General features: G+C 57.4%; 1 protein-coding gene across 2 annotated transcripts in view; it reads left to right on the top strand.

The window, feature by feature from the left end:
* Window positions 1–4152: 4152 nt before the first annotated feature.
* The window catches only part of LOC133340852 (disintegrin and metalloproteinase domain-containing protein 17-like), a 38031-nt gene continuing 18382 nt past the window's right edge, over window positions 4153–23801 (top strand). The window contains exons 1-9 of one of the 2 annotated variants that reach the window (XM_061549289.1): window positions 4153–4367; window positions 4862–4995; window positions 5895–5984; window positions 7866–7985; window positions 8663–8807; window positions 9357–9445; window positions 11704–11853; window positions 13888–14087; window positions 16084–16187. In XM_061549289.1, the coding sequence (XP_061405273.1) occupies window positions 4957–4995; window positions 5895–5984; window positions 7866–7985; window positions 8663–8807; window positions 9357–9445; window positions 11704–11853; window positions 13888–14087; window positions 16084–16187 (937 nt within the window). In that variant the 5' untranslated portion in view covers window positions 4153–4367; window positions 4862–4956. Of the gene's footprint in view, window positions 4368–4861; window positions 4996–5894; window positions 5985–6585; window positions 6617–7865; window positions 7986–8662; window positions 8808–9356; window positions 9446–11703; window positions 11854–13887; window positions 14088–16083; window positions 16188–23801 lie in introns of those variants that run through there. The other variant, XM_061549288.1, reaches the window with a different exon arrangement.

The following is a 23801-nucleotide window of genomic DNA, read 5'->3' as shown; positions in this document are numbered from 1 at the left end:
AGCAACATCGGTGACTCTTGTCTGAACCGGTGTTGGACGTGAACAGGAATCGAACTTGGCTCACCGGTTTGTAGCACAGCATGCTAACCACTGCACCACTGTTCCCCGCAAACACCACACAAACAAAGATCCCCCGTATAGCCTTTAATAGACTTTTGGGGCAAGTGCTGTTGGCGAGTAGCACCTGTGAAGGCCGGCACGGCACACGAGTTTGGTGGGTGGGTGGCCAGCACCACGCCCGGCCGCCTTTGTCTCCCCAGTGGCGATGTTTACACACCGCACCAGGTACTCAATCGAGGCTGAGTCGACCTAGGCGAGGCCCACCGGTGTTCGTGAGCTGAAATCGAACCCGGGTCACTGGGTTCGTAGCGCAGCATGTTGTACGTTTAAACAACAACAACAACAACAACCGTCATTCGCCAGTAAGTGGCGGTGACGTCACCATGGCGCTTGTGCCAGGCTAGGTGCACGTTGAAGCCACGTGAAGTGTCGAACGCCCGCTGGCAGGAGGTCACGGGGCAGACCCAGGTGCCATGTGTTGATTGACTGAAATCACTGGCTGATGCACCACCTGTGCCCCCTACTGTACCAACTTGCTGTGCTTTAGCCACCCGGCACTCCGCTCATTGTTGTGAGCGTCGCTCCTCCGCCCTCCGTTGTTGTTGGAGGGCGACTGCCTCCAACTGCCCAGTAGCGTCCTTCACGAGCCTCCTCCACAGAGGCCGATCTTGACACCGCTGGTACCGGTCATCGGCAAGTCCACTCAGCTCCACGTCCTCCTGTACCACATCACTCCATCTCTTCTCTATGCCGTGTCACACACTCACCCACACACTCACCCACTCACCCACTCACTCACCCACTCACCCATCACTCCATCTCTTCCTTAGCCCGTGTCACACTCAGCCACACACTCACCCACTCACCCACTCACTCACCCACTCACCCATCACTCCATCTCTTCTCTAGCCCGTGTCACACTCAGCCACACACTCACCCACTCACCCACTCACTCACCCACTCACCCATCACTCCATCTCTTCCTTAGCCCGTGCCGCGCCCGTTTAGCCCCCTCGATCCGGCCGAACAAAAGGTGTTTAGGCATGCGGTGGCTGGGCATGCGGGCGACATGACCCAGCCAACGCAGCCTTGCCTGCCGCTACACCACCGCGCGCACGCACGCACGCACGCACGTCTTGTTTGTGCTCGTGCGACGCGGCCGTCGGACAGCGCACGGTGACCGGCAGGATGACGCACGGTGGAGTGGAGGCGAGCGCACAACTCGAGGTCAACTTAGGGTCACAGCTGCCCACTCCTTCCTCCTCACGCTGCCCACCGCCCCCACCGGCACTCCCCCCCCCCCCCCCTCCCACCTTACGGCTACTGACCAGCGTAGCGATATACGCTCAGATAACCACTTGGTGTGGTGGGGCCCTCATCCCAAGGGGCTGCTGCTGGTGGTCGCGTGAACGACGGCGAAACGGGAACAAGGGCGGGGCCCTGCAGCCGTCCGTCGGAAAGTTGAAGCCAAACTTGGAAATCGTTAAACGCCGGGTGGTTATGCAGCTTCTTCTGGGCACGTGTTAAAGAGGAACACGGGTTTCCTGCTTGAGCATGTGGCACGCTAGCTTGCTGATAAGCTGTTTAATAAATATAGAAATGATGTATTAAATCTAGAATAACGTTGGGCCTGGACGTATACAGCACTTGCCCCAAACGGTCCATTGAGGCTTTACACGGGGGTCTTTGTCTTTGTGCCTGTGTGTGTGCGTGTGTGTGTGTGTCATGGTGGGAACGGTACTGCAGTGGTTAGCGTGCTGCGCTACGAACCTGGCGACCCAGGTTCGATTCCCGCTCATGGCCAACACCGGTGACGATTATCTGAACCGGATACAGAGCCTCCCCTAGGTCGACTCGGCTTCAAATGAGTACCCGGTGCGGTGTGCAAACATCCCCACTGGGGAGCCAAAGGCGGCCGGGCGTGGTGCTGGCCACCCACCCCCTCGTGTGCCGCAGTGCCGTCCTTCATGGGTGCTCGCTAACATCACTTGCCCCAAGAGTCTGTGAAAGGCTATACGGGGGATCTTTGTCTCTGTGCGTCCCGCAGGGATTTCCGTCTCCTGTTGATTCCCAACGGCGCGCTCTTCACGCCGACGTTCCGTGCCGAGTTGTGGGGGGAGGGCGGCCGCGTGAGGAGCATCCCCGTCGACACGCACTCCTTCTACAGCGGATCCGTGCTCGGTGAGAGTGGTGGGGGGCCCCCCCCCCCATGCCCCCCCATCCCCCCCCGCCCCCCGCCCCCTGACGCCGCTGGCAGGCGGCACAAGTGGAGCTTCTGGCAGTCGTCTCGGTCAGTTAACCTGGGTCAACAACGCCCGGGTTTGTCCCGTAACCTCCTGCACCTAGCCTGGCACGCAGAGGTCGCAACCGGGTACCCGATACCCGTACCCTACCCAATACCCGGCTACCCGTACCCATTTGCGACCCTGGTGTGGCCGGGTACGGGTACGGGTAGGCCGTGAGTCACTGGTGAGTCACCGTTTGTCACTCATTCCCAACGTCTTGTCTCTTCTCACAATTCAAGTTCCTAGAATCAACCCACCCGCGCCTGCAACATGGCTTCATCCCAGAGGTCGCAATCAGGTACCCGATACTCGTACCCTACCCGTACCCGGCCGAGTAGGGTACAGGTACGGGTAGGGTACGGGTATCGGGTACTCGTTTGCGACCCTGGTGCGGCCGGGTACGGGTAAGGAATCAAAACCCGTTTGCGACCTTTGCTGACACGTCAGTCAACCTGCAACGCTTCTAAATCTATTGATTTGTTTGGGATGTGTTAATGTAGTTGGTGTTCATGTAATGCGTGATGTGGTGATGTGTTGTGTTAATGCGACGATGTGATGTGTTGATGTTTGTGATGTGGCGATGATGCGGTGATGAACAGGTGAGCAAGGTTCACGAGTACAGGCTCACTTGGACCACGATGATTTCACAGCGCGGATCATCAGCCAAGGCCAAGAATACCACGTGGAGGTGATCAACATCATCATCACCATCGTCACCACCATCAACACCACCATCAACATCATCATCATCATCACCACCATCATCATCACCACCATCATCATCGTTATCATCACCATCATCATCGTCACCACCACCATCACCACCATCATCATCACCACCATCATCATCATTACCATCATCATCATTACCATTATCATCATCATCATCACCATCATCACCACCATCATCATCACCACCATCATCACCACCATCATCATCATTACCATCATCATCATTACCATCATCATCATTACCATCATCATCATCATCACCATCATCATCATCACCATCATCATGACCATCATCACGACCATAATCACCATTGTCACCATCGTCACCACCATCATCATCACCATCGTCGCAATCATCAGCCAAGGCCCAAGAATACCTTGTGGAGGTGATCATCAGTCGCTACCATCGTTGCCACCATCGTCACCATCGTCACGATCGTCACGATCATCCGTCAATTTCACGAGTGCTACATGGAGGTGCTCATCATTCACCAGCGCCGCCATCATCACCATCGTCACCACCACCATCGTCACCACCACCATCGTCACCATCGTCACCACCATCGTCACCATCGTCACCACCGCCATCATCACCATCGTCACCACCGCCATCGTCATCATCGTCACCACCACCATCGTCACCATCGTCACCACCATCGTCACCATCGTCACCACCACCATCGTCACCATCGTCACCACCATCATCGTCACCATCGTCTCCACCACCATCGTCACCACCATCGTCACCATCGTCACCACCACCATCGTCACCATAATCGGCCAACTCCACAAGTACCGCATGGAGATCCCCATGGCTCAACCATCGTCACCACCGTTGATGTCACTATCACCACCACCGCCACCACCATCATCACCACCGCCACCAACACCACCGCCACCACCAACACCGCCACCAACACCATCGTCACCACCGTTGATGTCACTATCACCACCACCGCCACCACCATCATCACCACCGCCACCAACACCCCACCACCTTCATCACAATGTTTCCCGTCTCCCTCCCCCCCCCCCCCCCGCCAGCCCCTGTGGAGGCTGACTAACGGCACGGCGGCCGACGGCCGCCTGGTGGTCTACCGCAGCGTGGACGTGCGGCCCCCGGCCGGGCCCCTGTCGGCCGGGGCCGCCTCGCCGGCACACCGCTTCTGCGGCATCACCAGCCCGGGGGTGCCGGCCGCGGGGGGGGGGGCCCGCGGGGGGAGGGACCGCGGGGGGGGGGGGCCGCGGGGGGGCGGGTTGCCGGGGAGCCCGAGGCGCCGCAGCGCACAGGTACGGCGGCGTGCGGGACGAGCGGGGCGCGCCGCCAAGTCACGAGTGGCGGTGAATATTGGAACCTTTTTCCGAATCGGTCCCGGGCCTCCCCTGTGTCGACTCGGCCCGACAGCACTTGCCGCCGACAGCCTGTTGAGGCTATGCGGTGGGGCGGGATCTTTGTCTTTGTGTGTACAGGTGCGTGCGTCGGTGGGGTGGCCGTCGCGTGTGCAGGCGGTGCCACCGTGCCGGGGGGCCCCGCTGGCCGGAGGGCCGAGTGAACTCCCTTGCCCCCAGGGCACAGACTAAACAGGGCGAGTGGTGGCGCAGCAATTAGCGCGCTGCGCTATCGACCCGTCCACCCGAGTTCGCTTTCCCAGCTCGCGCAGCGCCGTGCGTGGCGCGCGTTCCCATTGGGCGGTGCGTTCGATCCCCGCCCCCCCTCACCGCCGTCCCCTCCCCCTGATCACGTGATACCCCTGGATGCCCCCCCCCCGCCCCCCCCCGTGTAGAGGGCCCCCCGAGGGCGCGCCGCTCCCCGGACCCTGCGGCCCCCAAGGACACGTGCAAGCTGCTGCTGGTGGCCGACTTCCGCTTCTTCACGCACATGGGGCGCAGCCAGGAGAGCAGCACCGTCAACTATCTCGTGAGGGGCGGGGCGGGGGGGTCACTGGGGGGTCACGGGGGGAGGGTGATGCGGGGGGGGGGACACCGAGGGAGGGGGGGGGGCACGGGGGGAGGAGGGAAGGGGCATGGGGGTGACATGGGTGGACACGAACAGCACTGTCAACTACAGCGTGAGACACGTGGCTGGGGGTCAATGGGTGGGGGGGTGATACGGGGGGGGGGCACGGGGGGGGGAACGCGGGGGGAGGGGACATGGGGGGGACGTGGGGGTCATGGGGGGTCATGGGGGGACACGAGGGGGAGGACCGCAGCACCGTCAACTACCGAGTGAGCCCAGCAGGGGGCACGCTTGTGTTGACACCACGAGGTCAGATGTTGACTACCTCTGGCTGGCTGCTGTCAATGTTCACGTGACGACGATGATGATGATGATGATGAGCCGCTACGTTGGGCTATCATTTGTGGCCGGGTCGCTTCTGAAGAAGATCCACGCAGCTCGGTTGGCCTTCGCTGGTAAAATACTAAATAGTTTAGTTTTTGGTGTGGGTGTGCATCTGTTTGTGTCTGTGTGTCTGTGTCTGTGTGTGCGTGTCGGTGAGCGGTAGTGCAGCGGTTCGCGCTACGAACGCGGTGACCCGCGTTCGGTTCCCGCTCACGGCCAACACCGGTGACGATCATCTGAACCGGTCCCTGAGCCTCCCCTAGGTCGACTCGGCCTCAAATGAGTGCCCGGTGCGATGTGTAAACATCGCCACTGGGGAGACAAAGGCGGCCGGGTGTGGTGCTGGCCACCCACCCCTTCGTGTCTCTGTGCCGGCCTTCATAGGTGCAGCTCACTAAAGCTCTTGTCCCAAAAGTCTGTTGAAGCTACACGGGGGATCTTTGTCTTTGTGTCCGGGTGTGTGTGTGTGCGTGCAGATTGAGCTGATTGACCGAGTGGATGACATTTACCGCATCACCACGTGGGACAACAACAACTACCGGGGCTACGGACTACAGATCGATCAGGTGGGCTATCCACCACCACAACAACCACAACAACCACGACCACAACAACTACCAGGGCTACGGACTACAGATCGATCAGGTGGGCTATCCACCACCACAACAACCACAACAACCACGACCACAACAACTACCGGGGCTACGGACTACAGATCGATCAGGTGGGCTATCCACCACCACAACAACCACAACAACCACGACCACAACAACTACCGGGGCTACGGACTACAGATCGATCAGGTGGGCTATCCACCACCACAACAACCACAACAACCACGACCACAACAACTACCGGGGCTACGGACTACAGATCGATCAGGTGGGCTATCCACCACCACAACAACCACAACAACCACGACCACAACAACTACCGGGGCTACGGACTACAGATCGATCAGGTGGGCTATCCACCACCACAACAACCACAACAACCACGACCACAACAACTACCGGGGCTACGGACTACAGATCGATCAGGTGGGCTATCCACCACCACAACGACCACAACAACCACGACCACAACAACTACCGGGGCTACGGACTACAGATCGATCAGGTGGGCTATCCACCACCACAACGACCACAACAACCACGACCACAACAACTACCGGGGCTACGGACTACAGATCGATCAGGTGGGCTATCCACCACCACAACGACCACAACAACCACGACCACAACAACTACCACAAGAACAACTACCACATTACCACCCACATCAACCACGAAAGTAGACATGCCCTTGTCTCCACATATGTCCCCACGTCTCCCCTGTGTCTCTGCGGCTTTCCCCTCACGTGCCTTCCCGCATCTCCACGTGAGGACCCACGTCTCCCCGTGTCTCCACACGTCTCCCCACGTCTCCCCACGTCTCCCCGTGTCTCCCCGTGTCTCTCCACGTCTCCCTATGTCTCTCCACGTCTCCCCACGTATCCCCGTGTCTCCCCGTGTCTCCACGTGTCTCCCCACGTCTCCCCACGTCTCCCCGTGTCTCCCCGTGTCTCCCCGTGCCTCCCCGTGTCTCCCCACGTCTCCCCACGTCTCCCCGTGTCTCCCCGTGTCTCTCCACGTCTCCCTGTGTCTCTCCACGTCTCCCCGTGTCTCCCCGTGTCTCCCCGTGCCTCCCTGTGTCTCCCCACGTCTCCCCGTGTCTCCCCGTGTCTCCACGTGTCTCCCCACGTCTCCCCGTGTCTCCCCGTGTCTCCCCGTGCCTCCCCGTGTCTCCCCACGTCTCCCCACGTCTCCCCGTGTCTCCCCGTGTCTCTCCACGTCTCCCTGTGTCTCTCCACGTCTCCCCGTGTCTCCCCGTGTCTCCCCGTGTCTCCCCGTGTCTCCCCGTGTCTCTCCGTGTCTCCCCGTGTCTCTCCGTGCCTCCCTGTGTCTCCCCACGTCTCCCCGTGTCTCCCCACGCCTCCCCGTGTCTCCCCGTGTCTCCCCGTGCCTCCCTGTGTCTCCCCACGTCTCCCCGTGTCTCCCCGTGTCTCCACGTGTCTCCCCGTGTCTCCCCGTGTCTCCCCGTGCCTCCTCGTGTCTCCCCACGTCTCCCCACGTCTCCCCGTGTCTCCCCGTGTCTCTCCACGTCTCCCTGTGTCTCTCCACGTCTCCCCGTGTCTCCCCGTGTCTCCCCGTGTCTCCCCGTGTCTCCCCGTGTCTCTCCGTGTCTCCCCGTGTCTCCCCGTGCCTCCCTGTGTCTCCCCACGTCTCCCCGTGTCTCCCCACGTCTCCCCGTGTCTCCCCGTATCTCCCCGTGTCTCTCCGTGTCTCCCCGTGTCTCTCCGCATCTGACCACTTCTCCCCTTGTCCCTGCACGAGTCCCCACATCTCGGCGTGTCTCTCCTTACGCGTCTCCATGGTCTCTTCGCGTGGTCCCCGCGTGGTGCGTAGATCATCGTCCACCAGAGGCCGACGGCCGTGAGCTCCGGCAGCAGCGGCAAGCGCCACTACAACATGAACGGCACGAGCCCGCCGGGCGCCGCCGCGTGGAATGTCAAGGCCCTGCTGGAGGTGGGGGGGGCCTGGTGCTGGGGGGTGGGTGGGGTGGGGCTGGTCACCCCGTGGTGCCCTTATAAAACTCAACGTTTAACCTACACACGACACTATACACGACACTTATACAGGTAGGAACAACAGCTTCCACACTGCCCACCAGGGATTATTTGTCTGTCTGTCTGTGCACGAATGCGCTGTCCAACCAAGTTCCTACCTGCCCACTCCGAAGGGGGGTGGGGGGTGGGGGGGTACATAGGGAAGGCGTGCGTGTGTGCGTGTGTGCGTGTGTGTGTGTGCGTGTGTGCGTGTGTGCGCGTGTGTGTGTGTGTGTGCGTGTGTGCGTGTGTGCGTGCGGTAGTGCAGCGGTCAGCACGCTGCACTACAAAGCTGGCGGACCGGGTTAGATTCCCGCTCACGGCCAACAACGGTGACGATTATCTGAAACGGTCCCTGAGCCTCCCCTAGGTCGACTCGGCCTCAAATGATTACCTGGTGCGGTGTGTAAACATCGCCAATGCGGTCGGGCGTGGTGCTGCTGGCCACCCAACTCCTCGTGTGCTGTGCCGGCCTTCGTAGGTGCTGCTCCACTAACAGCACTTGCCCCTTGTGTACACGTGCGTGTGCGTGTGTGTGCGTGCGTGCGTGTGTGCGTGCGTGTGTGTGTGCGTGCGTGCGTTTTCACGTGAGAGCAGCAATTCAGCATCGACGTGTCGGAGAGCGCTCGCAACGTGTGCCTGGCGCACCTCTTCACGTACCAGGACTTCAGCCAGGGCACGCTGGGCCTCGCCTACGTGGGCTCGCCCAAGACCAGCGCCGTGGGGGGCATCTGCACGCCCAGTGAGTGGTGGGCGCACACACACACAAAGCTGGTGTGCGTGTGTGTGCGTGTGTGTGCGTGTGTGTGCGTGTGTGCGCGTGCGTGCGCGTGCGTGCGTGCGTGTGCGTGCGTGTGCGTGCGTGTGCGTGCGTATGTATGTGAGCCTGGCACAAGCGTCGTGGTGACGTCACCGCCACTTAGTGGCGAATGGCGGTTGTTGTTGTTGTTGTGTGTGAGCGGTGGTGCAGCAGTTAGCGCTACGCTGTGCTACGAACCCCGCGAGCCGGGTTCGATTCCCGCTCACGGCCAACACCGGTGACGATTACCTGAACCGGTCCCGCACCTCCCCTAGGTCGACTCGGCCTCAAATGAGTAACCTGGTGCGATGTGTGAACATCGCCACTGGGGAGACAAAGGCGGCCGGGCGTGGTGTTGGCCACCCACCTACCCCTCGTGTGCCGTGCCAGCCTTCATAGGCGCGCTAGCGGCACTTGCCCTGACAGCATGCGTGCGCTGTGACGATGTGTGTGGTGTTGTGACGTGTATGTTGCGTGCGCGTGCTTGTGTAGGCTACTTTAACGAACAAGCCAAAAAATACATCTTCCTCAACACCGGGCTCACCAGCACCATGAACTATGGGAAGACCATCCTCACCAAGGTGTGCACACACGCATGTGCGTGTGTGTGTGTCTGCATGCGTGCGTGTGTGCGTACGTGCGTGTGTGCGTGCGTGTGCGCGTGCGTGCGTGCGTGCATGTGCGTGTGTTGAGTCTATGGGCAGTGTTAGTCTATGGGCAGTGTTAGTCTATGGGCAGTGTTGAGTCTATGGGCAGTGTTGAGTCTATGGGTAGTGTTGAGCCTATGGGTGGGGTTGGGCCTAGGGGAGTGTTGGGGCCTAGGGGCAGTGTTAGTCTATGGGCAGTGTTAGTCTATGGGCAGTGTTGAGTCTATGGGCAGTGTTGAGTCTATGGGCAGTGTTGAGTCTATGGGCAGTGTTGTATTGGGTGAGTCTATGGGCAGTGTTGAGTCTATGGGCAGTGTTGAGTCTATGGGCAGTGTTGAGTCTATGGGCAGTGTTGAGTCTATGGGCAGTGTTGAGTCTATGGGCAGTGTTGAGTCTATGGGTAGTGTTGAGTCTATGGGCAGTGTTGAGTCTATGGGTAGTGTTGAGTCTATGGGCAGTGTTGAGTCTATGGGCAGTGTTGAGTCTATGGGCAGTGTTGAGTCTATGGGCAGTGTTGAGTCTATGGGCAGTGTTGAGTCTATGGGCAGTGTCTATGGGCAGTGTTGAGTCTATGGGCAGTGGAGTCTATGGGCAGTGTTGTCTATGGGCAGTGTGAGTCTATGGGCAGTGTTGAGTCTATGGGCAGTGTGAGTCTATGGGCAGTGGAGTCTATGGGTAGTGTTGAGTCTATGGGCAGTGTTGAGTCTATGGGCAGTGTTGAGTCTATGGGCGTAGTGTTGAGTCTATGGGCAGTGTTGAGTATGGGCAGTGTTGAGTCTATGGGCAGTGTGAGTCTATGGGCAGTGTGAGTCTATGGGTAGTGTTGAGTCTATGGGCAGTGTTGAGTCTATGGGCAGTGTTGAGTCTATGGGCAGTGTTGAGTCTATGGGTAGTGTTGAGTCTAGGGCAGTGTGAGTCTATGGGTAGTGTTGAGTCTATGGGCAGTGTTGAGTCTATGGGCAGTGTTGAGTCTATGGGCAGTGTTGAGTCTATGGGCAGTGTGAGTCTATGGGCAGTGTGAGTCTATGGGTAGTGTGAGTCTATGGGTAGTGTTGAGTCTATGGGCAGTGTTGAGTCTATGGGCAGTGTTGAGTCTATGGGTAGTGTGAGTCTATGGGCAGTGTTGAGTCTATGGGCAGTGTTGAGTCTATGGGTAGTGTTGAGTCTATGGGCAGTGTTGAGTCTATGGGCAGTGTTGAGTCTATGGGTAGTGTTGAGTCTATGGGCAGTGTTGAGTCTATGGGCAGTGTTGAGTCTATGGGCAGTGTTGAGTCTATGGGTAGTGTTGAGTCTATGGGTAGTGTTGAGTCTATGGGTCAGTGTTGAGGTCTATGGGCAGTGTTGAGTCTATGGGTCAGTGTTGAGTCTATGGGTAGTGTTGAGTCTATGGGCAGTGTTGAGTCTATGGGCAGTGTTGAGTGCTATGGGTAGTGTTGAGTCTATGGGCAGTGTTGAGTCTATGGGCAGTGTTGAGTCTAGGGCAGTGTTGAGTCTATGGCAGGGTTGAGTCTATGGGCAGTGTTGAGTCTATGGGTAGTGTTGAGTCTATGGGCAGTGTTGAGTCTATGGGCAGTGTTGAGTCTATGGGCAGTGTTGAGGTCTATGGCAGTGTTGAGTGTATGGGTAGTGTTTGAGTCTATGGGCAGTGTTGAGTCTATGGCAGTGTTGAGTCTATGGGCAGTGTTGAGTCTATGGGCAGTGTTGAGTCTATGGGCAGTGTTGAGTCTATGGGTAGTGTTGAGTCTATGGGCAGTGTTGAGTCTATGGGCAGTGTTGAGTCTATGGGCAGTGTTGAGTCTATGGGCAGTGTTGAGTGTATGGGTAGTGTTGAGTCTATGGGCAGTGTTGAGGTCTATGGGCAGTGTTGAGTCTATGGGCAGTGTTGAGTCTATGGGCAGTGTTGAGTCTATGGGCAGTGTTGAGTCTATGGGTAGTGTTGAGGTCTATGGGCAGTGTTGAGTCTATGGGCAGTGTTGAGTCTATGGGCAGTGTTGAGTCTATGGGCAGTGTTGAGTCTATGGGCAGTGTTGAGTCTATGGGTAGTGTTGAGTCTATGGGTAGTGTTGAGTCTATGGGCAGTGTTGAGTCTATGGGCAGTGTTGAGTCTATGGGCAGTGTTGAGTCTATGGGCAGTGTTGAGTCTATGGGCAGTGTTAGTCTTTAAATCGAAAATTTTTTGTTGTTGTTGTCAGGAGGCAGACTTGGTGACCACCCACGAGTTTGGGCACAACTTTGGGGCGGAGCACGACCCCGACAGCGCCGAGTGCTCTGCCCCGGACGAAGCCGGAGGGAAGTTCGTCATGTATCCCTACGCCGTGAGCGGCGACCACGAGAACAACAAGGTGCTGTTGGCCTGGACCCCCCCCCCCCGGCCTTGCCCCCCCCCCCCCCCCATCATCGCCATGACTATCGTCGCCACCGTCATCATCATCGTCGTCGTCACCACCGTCAACACCACCACCGTCATCGCCATCGTCACCACAATCATCACCACCGTCACCACCACCGCCATCGCCATCGTCACCACAATCATCACCATCACCACCGTCACCACCACCGCCATCGCCATCGTCGCCATAATCATCACCATCGCCACCGTCACCACCCCACCGTCATCGTCATCATCACCATAATCATCACCATCACCACCGTCACCCCCCCCACCGTCACCACCATCGTCACCATAATCATCACCATCACCACCATCATCACCACCACCGTCATCGCCACCGTCACCATAATCATCACCATCACCACCGTCACCACCACCACCGTCATCGCCATCGTCACCATAATCATCACCATCACCACCGTCACCACCACCACCGTCATCGCCATCGTCACCATAATCATCACCATCACCACCGTCATCACCACCACCATCATCGCCATCGTCACCATAATCATCACCATCACCACCGTCACCACCACCACCGTCATCGTCATCGTCACCACAATCATCACCCTCACCACCGTCACCACCACCACCACCATCGTCACCGTCACCACAATCATCACCATCACCACCGTCACCACCACCACCACCACCATCGTCACCATAATCATCACCATCACCACCATCATCACCACCACCACCACCACCACCATCGTCACCGTCACCATAATCATCACCATCACCACCATCATCACCACCACCGTCATCGTCACCGTCACCACAATCATCACCATCACCACCGTCACCACCACCACTGTCATCACCACCACCACCATCGTCACCACAATCATCACCATCACCACCGTCATCACCACCACCATCGCCATCGTCACCATAATCATCACCATCACCACCGTCACCACCACCACCGTCATCATCATCACCACCATCGTCACCATAATCATCACCATCACCACCGTCACCACCACCACCATCATCGCCATCGTCACCATAATCATCACCATCACCACCGTCATCACCACCGCCAGCATCGCCATTGTCACCATAATCATCACCATCACCACCGTCACCACCACCGCCACCATCGCCATCGTCACCATAATCATCACCATCACCACCGTCACCACCACCACCACCACCGTCACCATCACCACCGTCACCACCATCGTCACCATAATCATCACCATCGTCATCACCATCACCGCCATCGTCACCATAATCATCACCATCGTCATCACCACCACCACCATCGTCACCACAATCATCACCATCACCACCGTCATCACCGCCATCGCCATCGTCACCATAATCATCACCATCACCACCGTCATCACCACCACCACCACCACTGCCATGTTTCCCATCCCACCACGTTGAACTCCCCCCCCCCTCCCCCCACCATTCTATCACGGTCAGTCTGCCGGCGTGCGGCGGTAGGCCGAGCGTGCTCAGACTGAGCCGCGATGAACACAACGGCCCTGCAGAGCTGGCCGGGGCTGCAGACGCAGCAGCCTGCTGCTTCAACGCTGCCCTGCTGCTCATGGTTATGATGTTGCGGCTACTGCTGCTGCTGTTGTTGCTGCTGCTACTAATACTGCTGCTCCTGCTGATGCCGATGCTGCTGCTGCTGCTGCTACTGATGATTCTGCTACGACTGATAATGCTGCTGCTACTGCTGATGCTACTGCTAATGCTGCTAATGCTGCTGCTGATGATGCTGCTGCTGATGATGCTGCTGCTGCTACTAATACTGCTGCTCCTGCTGATGCTGATGCTGCTGCTGCTGCTACTGATGATTCTGCTACGACTGATAATGCTGCTGCTACTGCTGCTGCTGCTACTGCTGCTGCTGATGTTGCGACTGCTGCTGTTGCTGCTGCTACTAATACTGCTGCTGCTGCCGCTGCTGCTGCTACTGTTGATGTTGATACTGCCGCTCCTGCTGCCGCTGCGCCTGCAGATGTTCTCCAACTGCAGCAAGCGCGCCATCTACAAGACGCTGGAGGCAAAGTCGGCGCGCTGCTTCTTGCCGCGCACGGTGAAGCTGTGCGGCAACTCGCGCGTCGAGGAGGGCGAGCAGTGCGACGCGGGACCCGCGTTCGCACACAACGACGCCTGCTGCACCGACACCTGCAAGCTGCGCCCGGGGAAGTTGTGCAGGTAGCGCACCGTGCTTGCTCACCCGCGCACCCGCTCGCTCGCTCGCTCACTCACTCAATCACTCACTCGCTCGCTCGCTCACTCGCGCACACACTCGCACACTTGCTCACCCGCTCGCTCACTCACTCGCTCACCCGCTCGGTCACTCACTCAATCACTCACTCGCTCGCTCGCTCGCTCACTCACTCACTCACTCGCACACTCACTCACTCGCACACTTACGCACTCACTCGCTCACTCACTCACTCACTCACTCGCGCACCCGCTCACCCGCTCACTCACACACTCACTCACTCACACACTCACTCACTCGCGCACACATTCACACACTCACACACTCACCCGCTCACTCACTCACTCACTCGCTCGCTCACTCACTCGCTCACTCACTCGCTCACCCGCTCACTCACTCACTGCCAAGCTTGGTGGTGTTCATTCGGACGCTGTCTTTCCGACAGACCTGTTCTTCACCTGAGGACGGCTGCTTGCGTTGTGTGTTTTATTTGTATTACTTTATTATTTCCCTTCTACGTGACTTTACCGAAAGAACCAAGAAGATCACTTCATTCTAGATTTGAAGCTTTCGTGACTGCAAGGATTCATATTCTAAGGTTTTTTCGGTAAAGGCACGTAGGTAAAAAATTAAAATTAATAAAAGTAAAATAAAAATAAAATAATATAATATTAATAAAAAAAATTTACCTACGTGACTTTACCGAAAAAAACAAAGAATCAGAAGATGACTCTATTAAGTACTTGGTGTGCCCAGTGTGAAACTCCCCTCCCTCCCACCCCCTGGCATGCGTCTATCTTTGTGTCGACTAGCCGTAGTTTCAGCCGCACCAACCTTACCATAATAATACAAATTAACCTGTAAAAACAAAGTTTTTCACTATAAATCCTTTATATGCGTGTTCAATGGGCCACAACCCAGCCCACATTGGTCTTTGAAACGGGCGGCTAGAGTCCTCTCGTCCTCTGGCTTGAGATGGCTGCCACCTATGGGTCAGATGATTGTCTGCCACCATTAAGCAATTGGTAATTAAATATTTTAAAAAAATTCCCTAAAAAGGGTAAAATTTTGGAAAAAAATTTTCATGAACATTAATTGTCTCGCACAACGAGTCTGTGTGCAAAATGTCAGCTCGATTGGATCACGGGAAGTGGGTTAAAAAACGACCGAAAGATTTGCACGGTCGTAAGCAAGCAAGCAAGCACGCAAGCACGCAAGCAAGCAAGCGAACTTAATATAAAGGATTTAACAAGTAAACCCGTAAAAACAAAGTTTTTCACTATAAATCCTTTATATGCGTGGCAGCGAACTTTATATAAAGGATTTAAAAATATATTCGCCTGTGGAGGACGCGGGGATCGATCCCGCGACCTTTGGCATGGGAAGCGAGGGCGCTACCAACTGCGCTACTCCGCCACGGCCTGTGGAGGGGTTACGCTCTGGGCTCTTACACTCTGACGTTCAGCCAAAGCGATGAATGAGTTCTATTTGAATATATGTAAAATATTTTTTTTTTGCCTAAAAAGTGTACAATTTTGGGAATTTTTTTCACGAACAATAATTGTCTGGCACAACGAGTCTGTGTGGAAAATGTCAGCTCGATTGGATCACGGGAAGTGGGTTAAAAAACGACCGAAAGATTTGCACGGTCGTAAGCAAGCAAGCAAGCACGCAAGCAAGCAAGCGAACTTAATATAAAGAATTTAAAAAGGGGGCCTGCACTAGCTCCTCCCCCCTCAACCAGTATATATACGGGGTCGGATCTCTTGGAATCTCTCATTTACTTGATACAGCGAGCGTGGGTGTGACGGTTCCACCTGAAGACGGAGGCTTGTGTTGCCTCCGAAACGTTGTGATTTTTATTTTACTTTTTTTTTTTACCTTCTACGTGACTTTACCGAAAAAACCCAAGAATATGCATCTCTCTTTGTGCATCCCCGCGATTCGTGACGCGCCCCCCCCCCCCCCCCCGTCCGTGCTCAGTGACCGTAACTCCCCGTGCTGTCGGAACTGCTCGTACGAGCAAGCGGGAAAGCTGTGCCAGGAGCCCATCCCCTCCATCTGCCGCAGCGCCTCCTACTGCACAGGTACGCACCGCACCGTACCGTACACACTGCACCGCACACACAGCACACAGCACACACAGCATACAGCACCACACCGTACCGTACACACTGCACCGCACCGCACACACTGCACCGCAAGCACCGCACACACTGCACACACACACAGCACCACACACACACACACACAGCACACACAGCACCACACACACACACACAGCACACACAGCACCACACACACAGCACCACACACACACAGCACACACAGCACACCGCACACACTGCACCGCAAGCACCGCACACACTGCACACACACACAGCACCACACACACACACACACAGCACACACAGCACCACACACACACACAGCACACACACACACACACAGCACACACACAGCACACACAGCACCGCACCGCAGCACACACACACAGCACACACACACACAGCACACACACACAGCACACACACACACACAGCACACACACACACAGCACACAGCACCGCACCGCACACATAGCACCGCAAGCACCGCACACACAGCATACAGCACACACACACACAGCACACACAGCACCACACACACACAGCACACAGCACACACAGCAGCACACACAGCACCACACACACACACACCACACACACAGCACCACACACACCACACACACAGCACCACACACGCAGCACACACACACAGCACCACACACACAGCACCACACACACACCACACACAGCACCACACACACACACACACACACCACACCACACACACACACCACACACACACACCGCACACACAGCACCACACACACACAGCACCACACACACACACACCACACACACACACACCACACACACAGCACCACACACACAGCACCACACACACAACACCACACACACAGCACCACACACACAGCACCGCACGCACACACACACACAGCACACACACACACCGCACACACACACGCACACACACACAGCACCACACACACACACACACACCACACACACAGCACCACACACACAGCACCACACACGCAGCACACACACACAGCACCACACACACAGCACCACACACACACCACACACAGCACCACACACACACACACACACCACACCACACACACACACCACACACACACACCGCACACACAGCACCACACACACACCACACACACACACACACCACACACACACACACCACACACACACAGCACCACACACACAGCACCACACACACAACACCACACACACAGCACCACACACACAGCACCGCACGCACACACACACACAGCACACACACACACCGCACACACACACGCACACACACACAACACCACACACACAGCACCACACACACAGCACCACACACACAGCACCACACACACAGCACCACACACACAGCACACACACAGCACACACACAGCACACACAGCAACACATACAGCACCACACACACAGCACCACACACACCACACACACAGCACCACACACGCAGCACACACACACAGCACCACACACACAGCACCACACGCACACACCACACACAGCACCACACACACACACACACCACACCACACACACACACCACACACACACACCACACACACACAGCACCACACACACACACACCACACACACACACACCACACACACAGCACCACACACACAGCACACACACACAGCACCACGCACACACAGCACACACAGCACCAAACACACAGCACCACACACACAGCACACACAGCACACACACACAGCACACACACCGCACACACACACGCACACACACACAGCACCACACACACACACCACACACACACACACAGCACCACACACACAGCACCACACACACAGCACACACACAGCACACACACAGCACACACACACAGCACACACACAGCACACACACACAGCACACACACAGCACACACAGCACACACACACAGTGTACACACCGCACACACACACACAGCACACACACACAGCACACACAGCAACACACACAGCACACACACACAGCACACACAGCAACACACAGCACCACACACACAGCACACACAGCACCACACACACAGCACACACAGCACCACACACACAACACCACACACACAGCCCCACACACACACACAGCACACACACAGCACACACACACACAGCACACACAGCACCACACACACAGCACCACACACACACACACACAGCACACACACAGCACCACACACACACACACAGCACCACACACACACACAAGCACACCACACAGCACCACACACACACACACAGCACACACACAGCACCACACACACACACAGCACCACACACACAGCACACACAGCACCACACACACACACAGCAACACACACACACACAGCACACACACAGCACCGCACACACAGCACCACACACACACACACAGCACACACGCACACAGCACCACACACACACACAGCACACACACAGCACAAACAGCACCACACACACAGCACCACACACACACACAGCACACAGCACACACAGCACCACACAGCACACACACACAGCACACACAGGACCACACACACAGCACCACACACACACACAGCACACAGCACACACAGAACCACACAGCACACACACACACACAGCACCACACACACACAGTACACACACACACAGCACCACACACACACACAGCACACACACACAGCACCACACACACACAGCACCGCAACCACCGCACACACACACCACACAAATGGGGTAGCTCTACGAAGTGGCTTATCACGTGGAAATGTACAGCAGCCAAATGTATCTATACGCATTATGATTCTAAATGTGTAGAGGGAAAAACACAAACCACGGTGAGAGAGGCAAGCTCCAAATATACAGCAGCAGGCGTCAGGGTCGGGATTGAACCCACGACCTCCTGCTTAGCAGGCGAGGGAGATAACATCTCCTAGCCACCGTGATGATGGTGAGAGAGAGACACACAAACTCCAAATATACAGCAGCAGGCGTCAGGGTCGGGATCGAACCCACGACCTCCTGCGCACCAGGCGAGGTAGTTAACATCTCCTAGCCACCGTGATGATGATGATGATGAGAGAGAGAGACACGCAAACTCCAAATATACAGCAGCAGGCGTCAGGGTCGGGATTGAACCCACGACCTCCTGAGCTTCAGAGTTTATTGGAGCCCTCGAGTCTAAATAAAGATGTTGATGCTGGGACCGTCACAGCTAGATGTATCTTGTTATCGCGGCATCTCTTGAGGAAGGCCAGCGTCTCGAGAAGCTGTGACTTTTTGATTTAAAGCTTTCGTGACTGCAGGGATTCATCTTCTTTGTTATTTCGGTAAAGTCACGTAGAAGGGAAGTAATAAAATAATAAGACATAATAAAATAATTCTCACGACGTTTCGGCCACAACGCAAGCAGCCGTCTTCAGGTGAAGACCAGGTCTGTCGGAAAGACAGTCTGAAACGTGACTTTACCGAAAGAACCAAGAAGAAGCTGTGACTTCTTGTCTCGTTGTCTGTTAAAAACTCTAACAGATAGGTGGAATTCCTCCCCGTTGAGGGTATTCATTCTAGATTTGAAGCTTTCGTGACTGTGTTGCCTCCGAAACGTCGTGATTTATTATTTTATTTTGTTTCTATTATTACTTTGATTAATTTTAAATGTTTTTACCTACGTGACTTTACCGAAAAAACCCAAGAGGTATGAATCCTTGCAGTCACGAAAGCTTCAAATCTAGAATGTTGATTCTGATAGGTCACCGGACCCGCCGCCACAGCAATCCACGGCTCGCCAATTATGCTGTGGCTCACGCGTGAGAGGGGGGGGTCGTCTCTGTGTCGTGAGCAGCGAGTGTTCACGTAAGAGGGGGGGGGTCGTCTCTCTGTCGTGAGCAGCGAGTGTTCACGTGAGGGGGGGGGGGTCGTCTCTGTGTCGTGAGCAGCGAGTGTTCACGTGAGGGGGGGGGGTCGTCTCTGTGTCGTGAGCAGCGAGTGTTCATGTGAGAGGGGGGGGAATCGTCTCTGTGTCGTGAGCAGCGAGTGTTCACGTGAGGGGGGGGGGGTCGTCTCTGTGTCGTGAGCAGCGAGTGTTCACGTGAGGGGGGGGGGGTCGTCTCTGTGTCGTGAGCAGCGAGTGTTCATGTGAGAGGGGGGGGGGTCGTCTCTGTGTCGTGAGCAGCGAGTGTTCACGTGAGAGGGGGGGGAATCGTCTCTGTGTCGTGCGCAGCGAGTGTTCACGTGAGAAGGGGGGGGATCGTCTCCGTGTCGTGAGCAGCGAGTGTTCACGTGAGGGGGGGGGGGTCGTCTCTGTGTCGTGAGCAGCGAGTGTTCACGTGAGAAGGGGGGGGGATCGTCTCTGTGTCGTGAGCAGCGAGTGTTCACGTGAGGGGGGGGGATCGTCTCTGTGTCGTGAGCAGCGAGTGTTCACGTGAGGGGGGGGGGGTCGTCTCTGTGTCGTGAGCAGCGAGTGTTCACGTGAGGGGGGGGGATCGTCTCTGTGTCGTGAGCAGCGAGTGTTCACGTGAGGGGGGGGGGGATCGTCTCTGTGTCGTGAGCAGCGAGTGTTCACGTGAGAGGGGGGGGGTCGTCTCTGTGTCGTGAGCAGCGAGTGTTCACGTGAGGGGGGGGGGGATCGTCTCTGTGTCGTGAGCAGCGAGTGTTCACGTAAGAGGGGGGGGATCGTCTCTGTGTCGTGAGCAGCGAGTGTTCACGTGAGGGGGGGGGGGGATCGTCTCTGTGTCGTGAGCAGCGAGTGTTCACGTGAGAGGGGGGGGGTCGTCTCTGTGTCGTGAGCAGCGAGTGTTCACGTGAGGGGGGGGGGGGATCGTCTCTGTGTCGTGAGCAGCGAGTGTTCACGTGAGGGGGGGAGGGTCGTCTCTGTGTCGTGCGCAGCGAGTGTTCACGTGAGAGGGGGGGGTCGTCTCTGTGTCGTGAGCAGCGAGTGTTCACGTGAGGGGGGGGGGGGATCGTCTCTGTGTCGTGAGCAGCGAGTGTTCACGTGAGGGGGGGGGTCGTCTCTGTGTCGTGAGCAGCGAGTGTTCACGTGAGGGGGGGGGATCGTCTCTGTGTCGTGAGCAGCGAGTGTTCACGTGAGAGGGGGGGGAATCGTCTCTGTGTCGTGCGCAGCGAGTGTTCACGTGAGAGGGGGGGGGGGTCGTCTCTGTGTCGTGAGCAGCGAGTGTTCACATGAGAGGGGGGGGATCGTCTCTGTGTAGTGAGCAGCGAGTGTTCACGTGAGAGGGGGGGGAATCGTCTCTGTGTCGTGCGCAGCGAGTGTTCACGTGAGAGGGGGGGGGATCGTCTCTGTGTCGTGAGCAGCGAGTGTTCACATGAGAGGGGGGGGGTCGTCTCTGTGTAGTGAGCAGCGAGTGTTCACGTGAGAGGGGGGGGGGGATCGTCTCTGTGTCGTGAGCAGCGAGTGTTCACGTGAGAGGGGGGGGGGTCGTCTCTGTGTCGTGAGCAGCGAGTGTTCACGTGAGAGGGGGGGGTCGTCTCTGTATCATGAGCAGCGAGTGTTCACGTGAGAGGGGGGGGTCGTCTCTGTGTCGTGAGCAGCGAGTGTTCACGTGAGAGGGGGGGGGGATCGTCTCTGTGTCGTGAGCAGCGAGTGTTCACGTGAGAGGGGGGGGGGTCGTCTCTGTGTAGTGAGCAGCGAGTGTTCACGTGAGAGGGGGGGGGGCGTCTCTGTGTCGTGAGCAGCGAGTGTTCACGTGAGAGGGGGGGGGTCGTCTCTGTGTCGTGCGCAGCGAGTGTTCACGTGAGAGGGGGGGTCGTCTCTGTGTTGTGTGCAGCGAGTGTTCACGTGAGAGGGGGGGGGGGGGATCGTCTCTGTGTCGTGAGCAGCGAGTGTTCACGTGAGAGGGGGGGGGTCGTCTCTGTGTGGTGAGCAGCGAGTGTTCACGTGAGAGGGGGGGGGGGGGTCGTCTCTGTGTCGTGAGCAGCGAGTGTTCACGTGAGAGGGGGGGGTCGTCTCTGTGTCGTGAGCAGCGAGTGTTCACGTGAGGGGGGGGGGGTCGTCTCTGTGTCGTGAGCAGCGAGTGTTCACGTGAGAGGGGGGGGGTCGTCTCTGTGTGGTGAGCAGCGAGTGTTCACGTGAGAGGGGGGGGGGGGTCGTCTCTGTGTCGTGAGCAGCGAGTGTTCACGTGAGAGGGGGGGGGGTCGTCTTCTGTGTCGTGCGCAGCGAGTGTTCACGTGAGAGGGGGGGTCGTCTCTGTGTCGTGAGCAGCGAGTGTTCACGTGAGAGGGGGGGGGTCGTCTCTGTGTGGTGAGCAGCGAGTGTTCACGTGAGAGGGGGGGGGGGGCGTCTCTGTGTAGTGAGCAGCGAGTGTTCACGTGAGGGGGGGGGGGGGTCGTCTCTGTGTAGTGAGCAGCGAGTGTTCACGTGAGGGGGGGGGGTCGTCTCTGTGTGGTGAGCAGCGAGTGTTCACGTGAGAGGGGGGGGGGGTCGTCTCTGTGTAGTGAGCAGCGAGTGTTCACGTGAGGGGGGGGGGTCGTCTCTGTGTCGTGAGCAGCGAGTGTTCACGTGAGAGGGGGGGTCGTCTCTGTGTCGTGCGCAGCGAGTGTTCACGTGAGAGGGGGGGGGTCGTCTTCTGTGTCGTGAGCAGCGAGTGTTCACGTGAGAGGGGGGGTCGTCTCTGTGTCGTGAGCAGCGAGTGTTCACGTGAGAGGGGGGGTCGTCTCTGTGTCGTGAGCAGCGAGTGTTCACGTGAGAGGGGGGGTCGTCTCTGTGTAGTGAGCAGCGAGTGTTCACGTGAGGGGGGGGGGTCGTCTTCTGTGTCGTGCGCAGCGAGTGTTCACGTGAGAGGGGGGGGGGCGTCTCTGTGTAGTGAGCAGCGAGTGTTCACGTGAGGGGGGGGGGTCGTCTCTGTGTCGTGAGCAGCGAGTGTTCACGTGAGAGGGGGGGTCGTCTCTGTGTCGTGCGCAGCGAGTGTTCACGTGAGAGGGGGGGGGTCGTCTTCTGTGTCGTGAGCAGCGAGTGTTCACGTGAGAGGGGGGGTCGTCTCTGTGTCGTGAGCAGCGAGTGTTCACGTGAGAGGGGGGGTCGTCTCTGTGTCGTGAGCAGCGAGTGTTCACGTGAGAGGGGGGGGCGTCTCTGTGTAGTGAGCAGCGAGTGTTCACGTGAGAGGGGGGGTCGTCTTCTGTGTCGTGAGCAGCGAGTGTTCACGTGAGGGGGGGGGGGTCGTCTTCTGTGTCGTGAGCAGCGAGTGTTCACGTGAGGGGGGGGGGCCGTCTTCTGTGTCGTGCGCAGCGAGTGTTCACGTGAGAGGGGGGGTCGTCTCTGTGTCGTGAGCAGCGAGTGTTCACGTGAGAGGGGGGGTCGTCTCTGTGTAGTGAGCAGCGAGTGTTCACGTGAGGGGGGGGGGGGCGTCTCTGTGTCGTGAGCAGCGAGTGTTCACGTGAGAGGGGGGGTCGTCTCTGTGTCGTGCGCAGCGAGTGTTCACGTGAGAGGGGGGGGGTCGTCTTCTGTGTCGTGAGCAGCGAGTGTTCACGTGAGAGGGGGGGTCGTCTCTGTGTAGTGAGCAGCGAGTGTTCACGTGAGAGGGGGGGTCGTCTTCTGTGTCGTGAGCAGCGAGTGTTCACGTGAGGGGGGGGGGTCGTCTTCTGTGTCGTGAGCAGCGAGTGTTCACGTGAGGGGGGGGG

Source organism: Lethenteron reissneri, chromosome 10 (assembly GCF_015708825.2).
Source record: "Lethenteron reissneri isolate LAM-NWPU_2019-01 chromosome 10, ASM1570882v1, whole genome shotgun sequence".
Lineage (NCBI taxonomy): Eukaryota > Metazoa > Chordata > Hyperoartia > Petromyzontiformes > Petromyzontidae > Lethenteron > Lethenteron reissneri.
The sequence above is the reverse complement of the archived record's forward strand: the minus strand, read 5'-3'. Positions and strand labels throughout refer to the sequence as shown.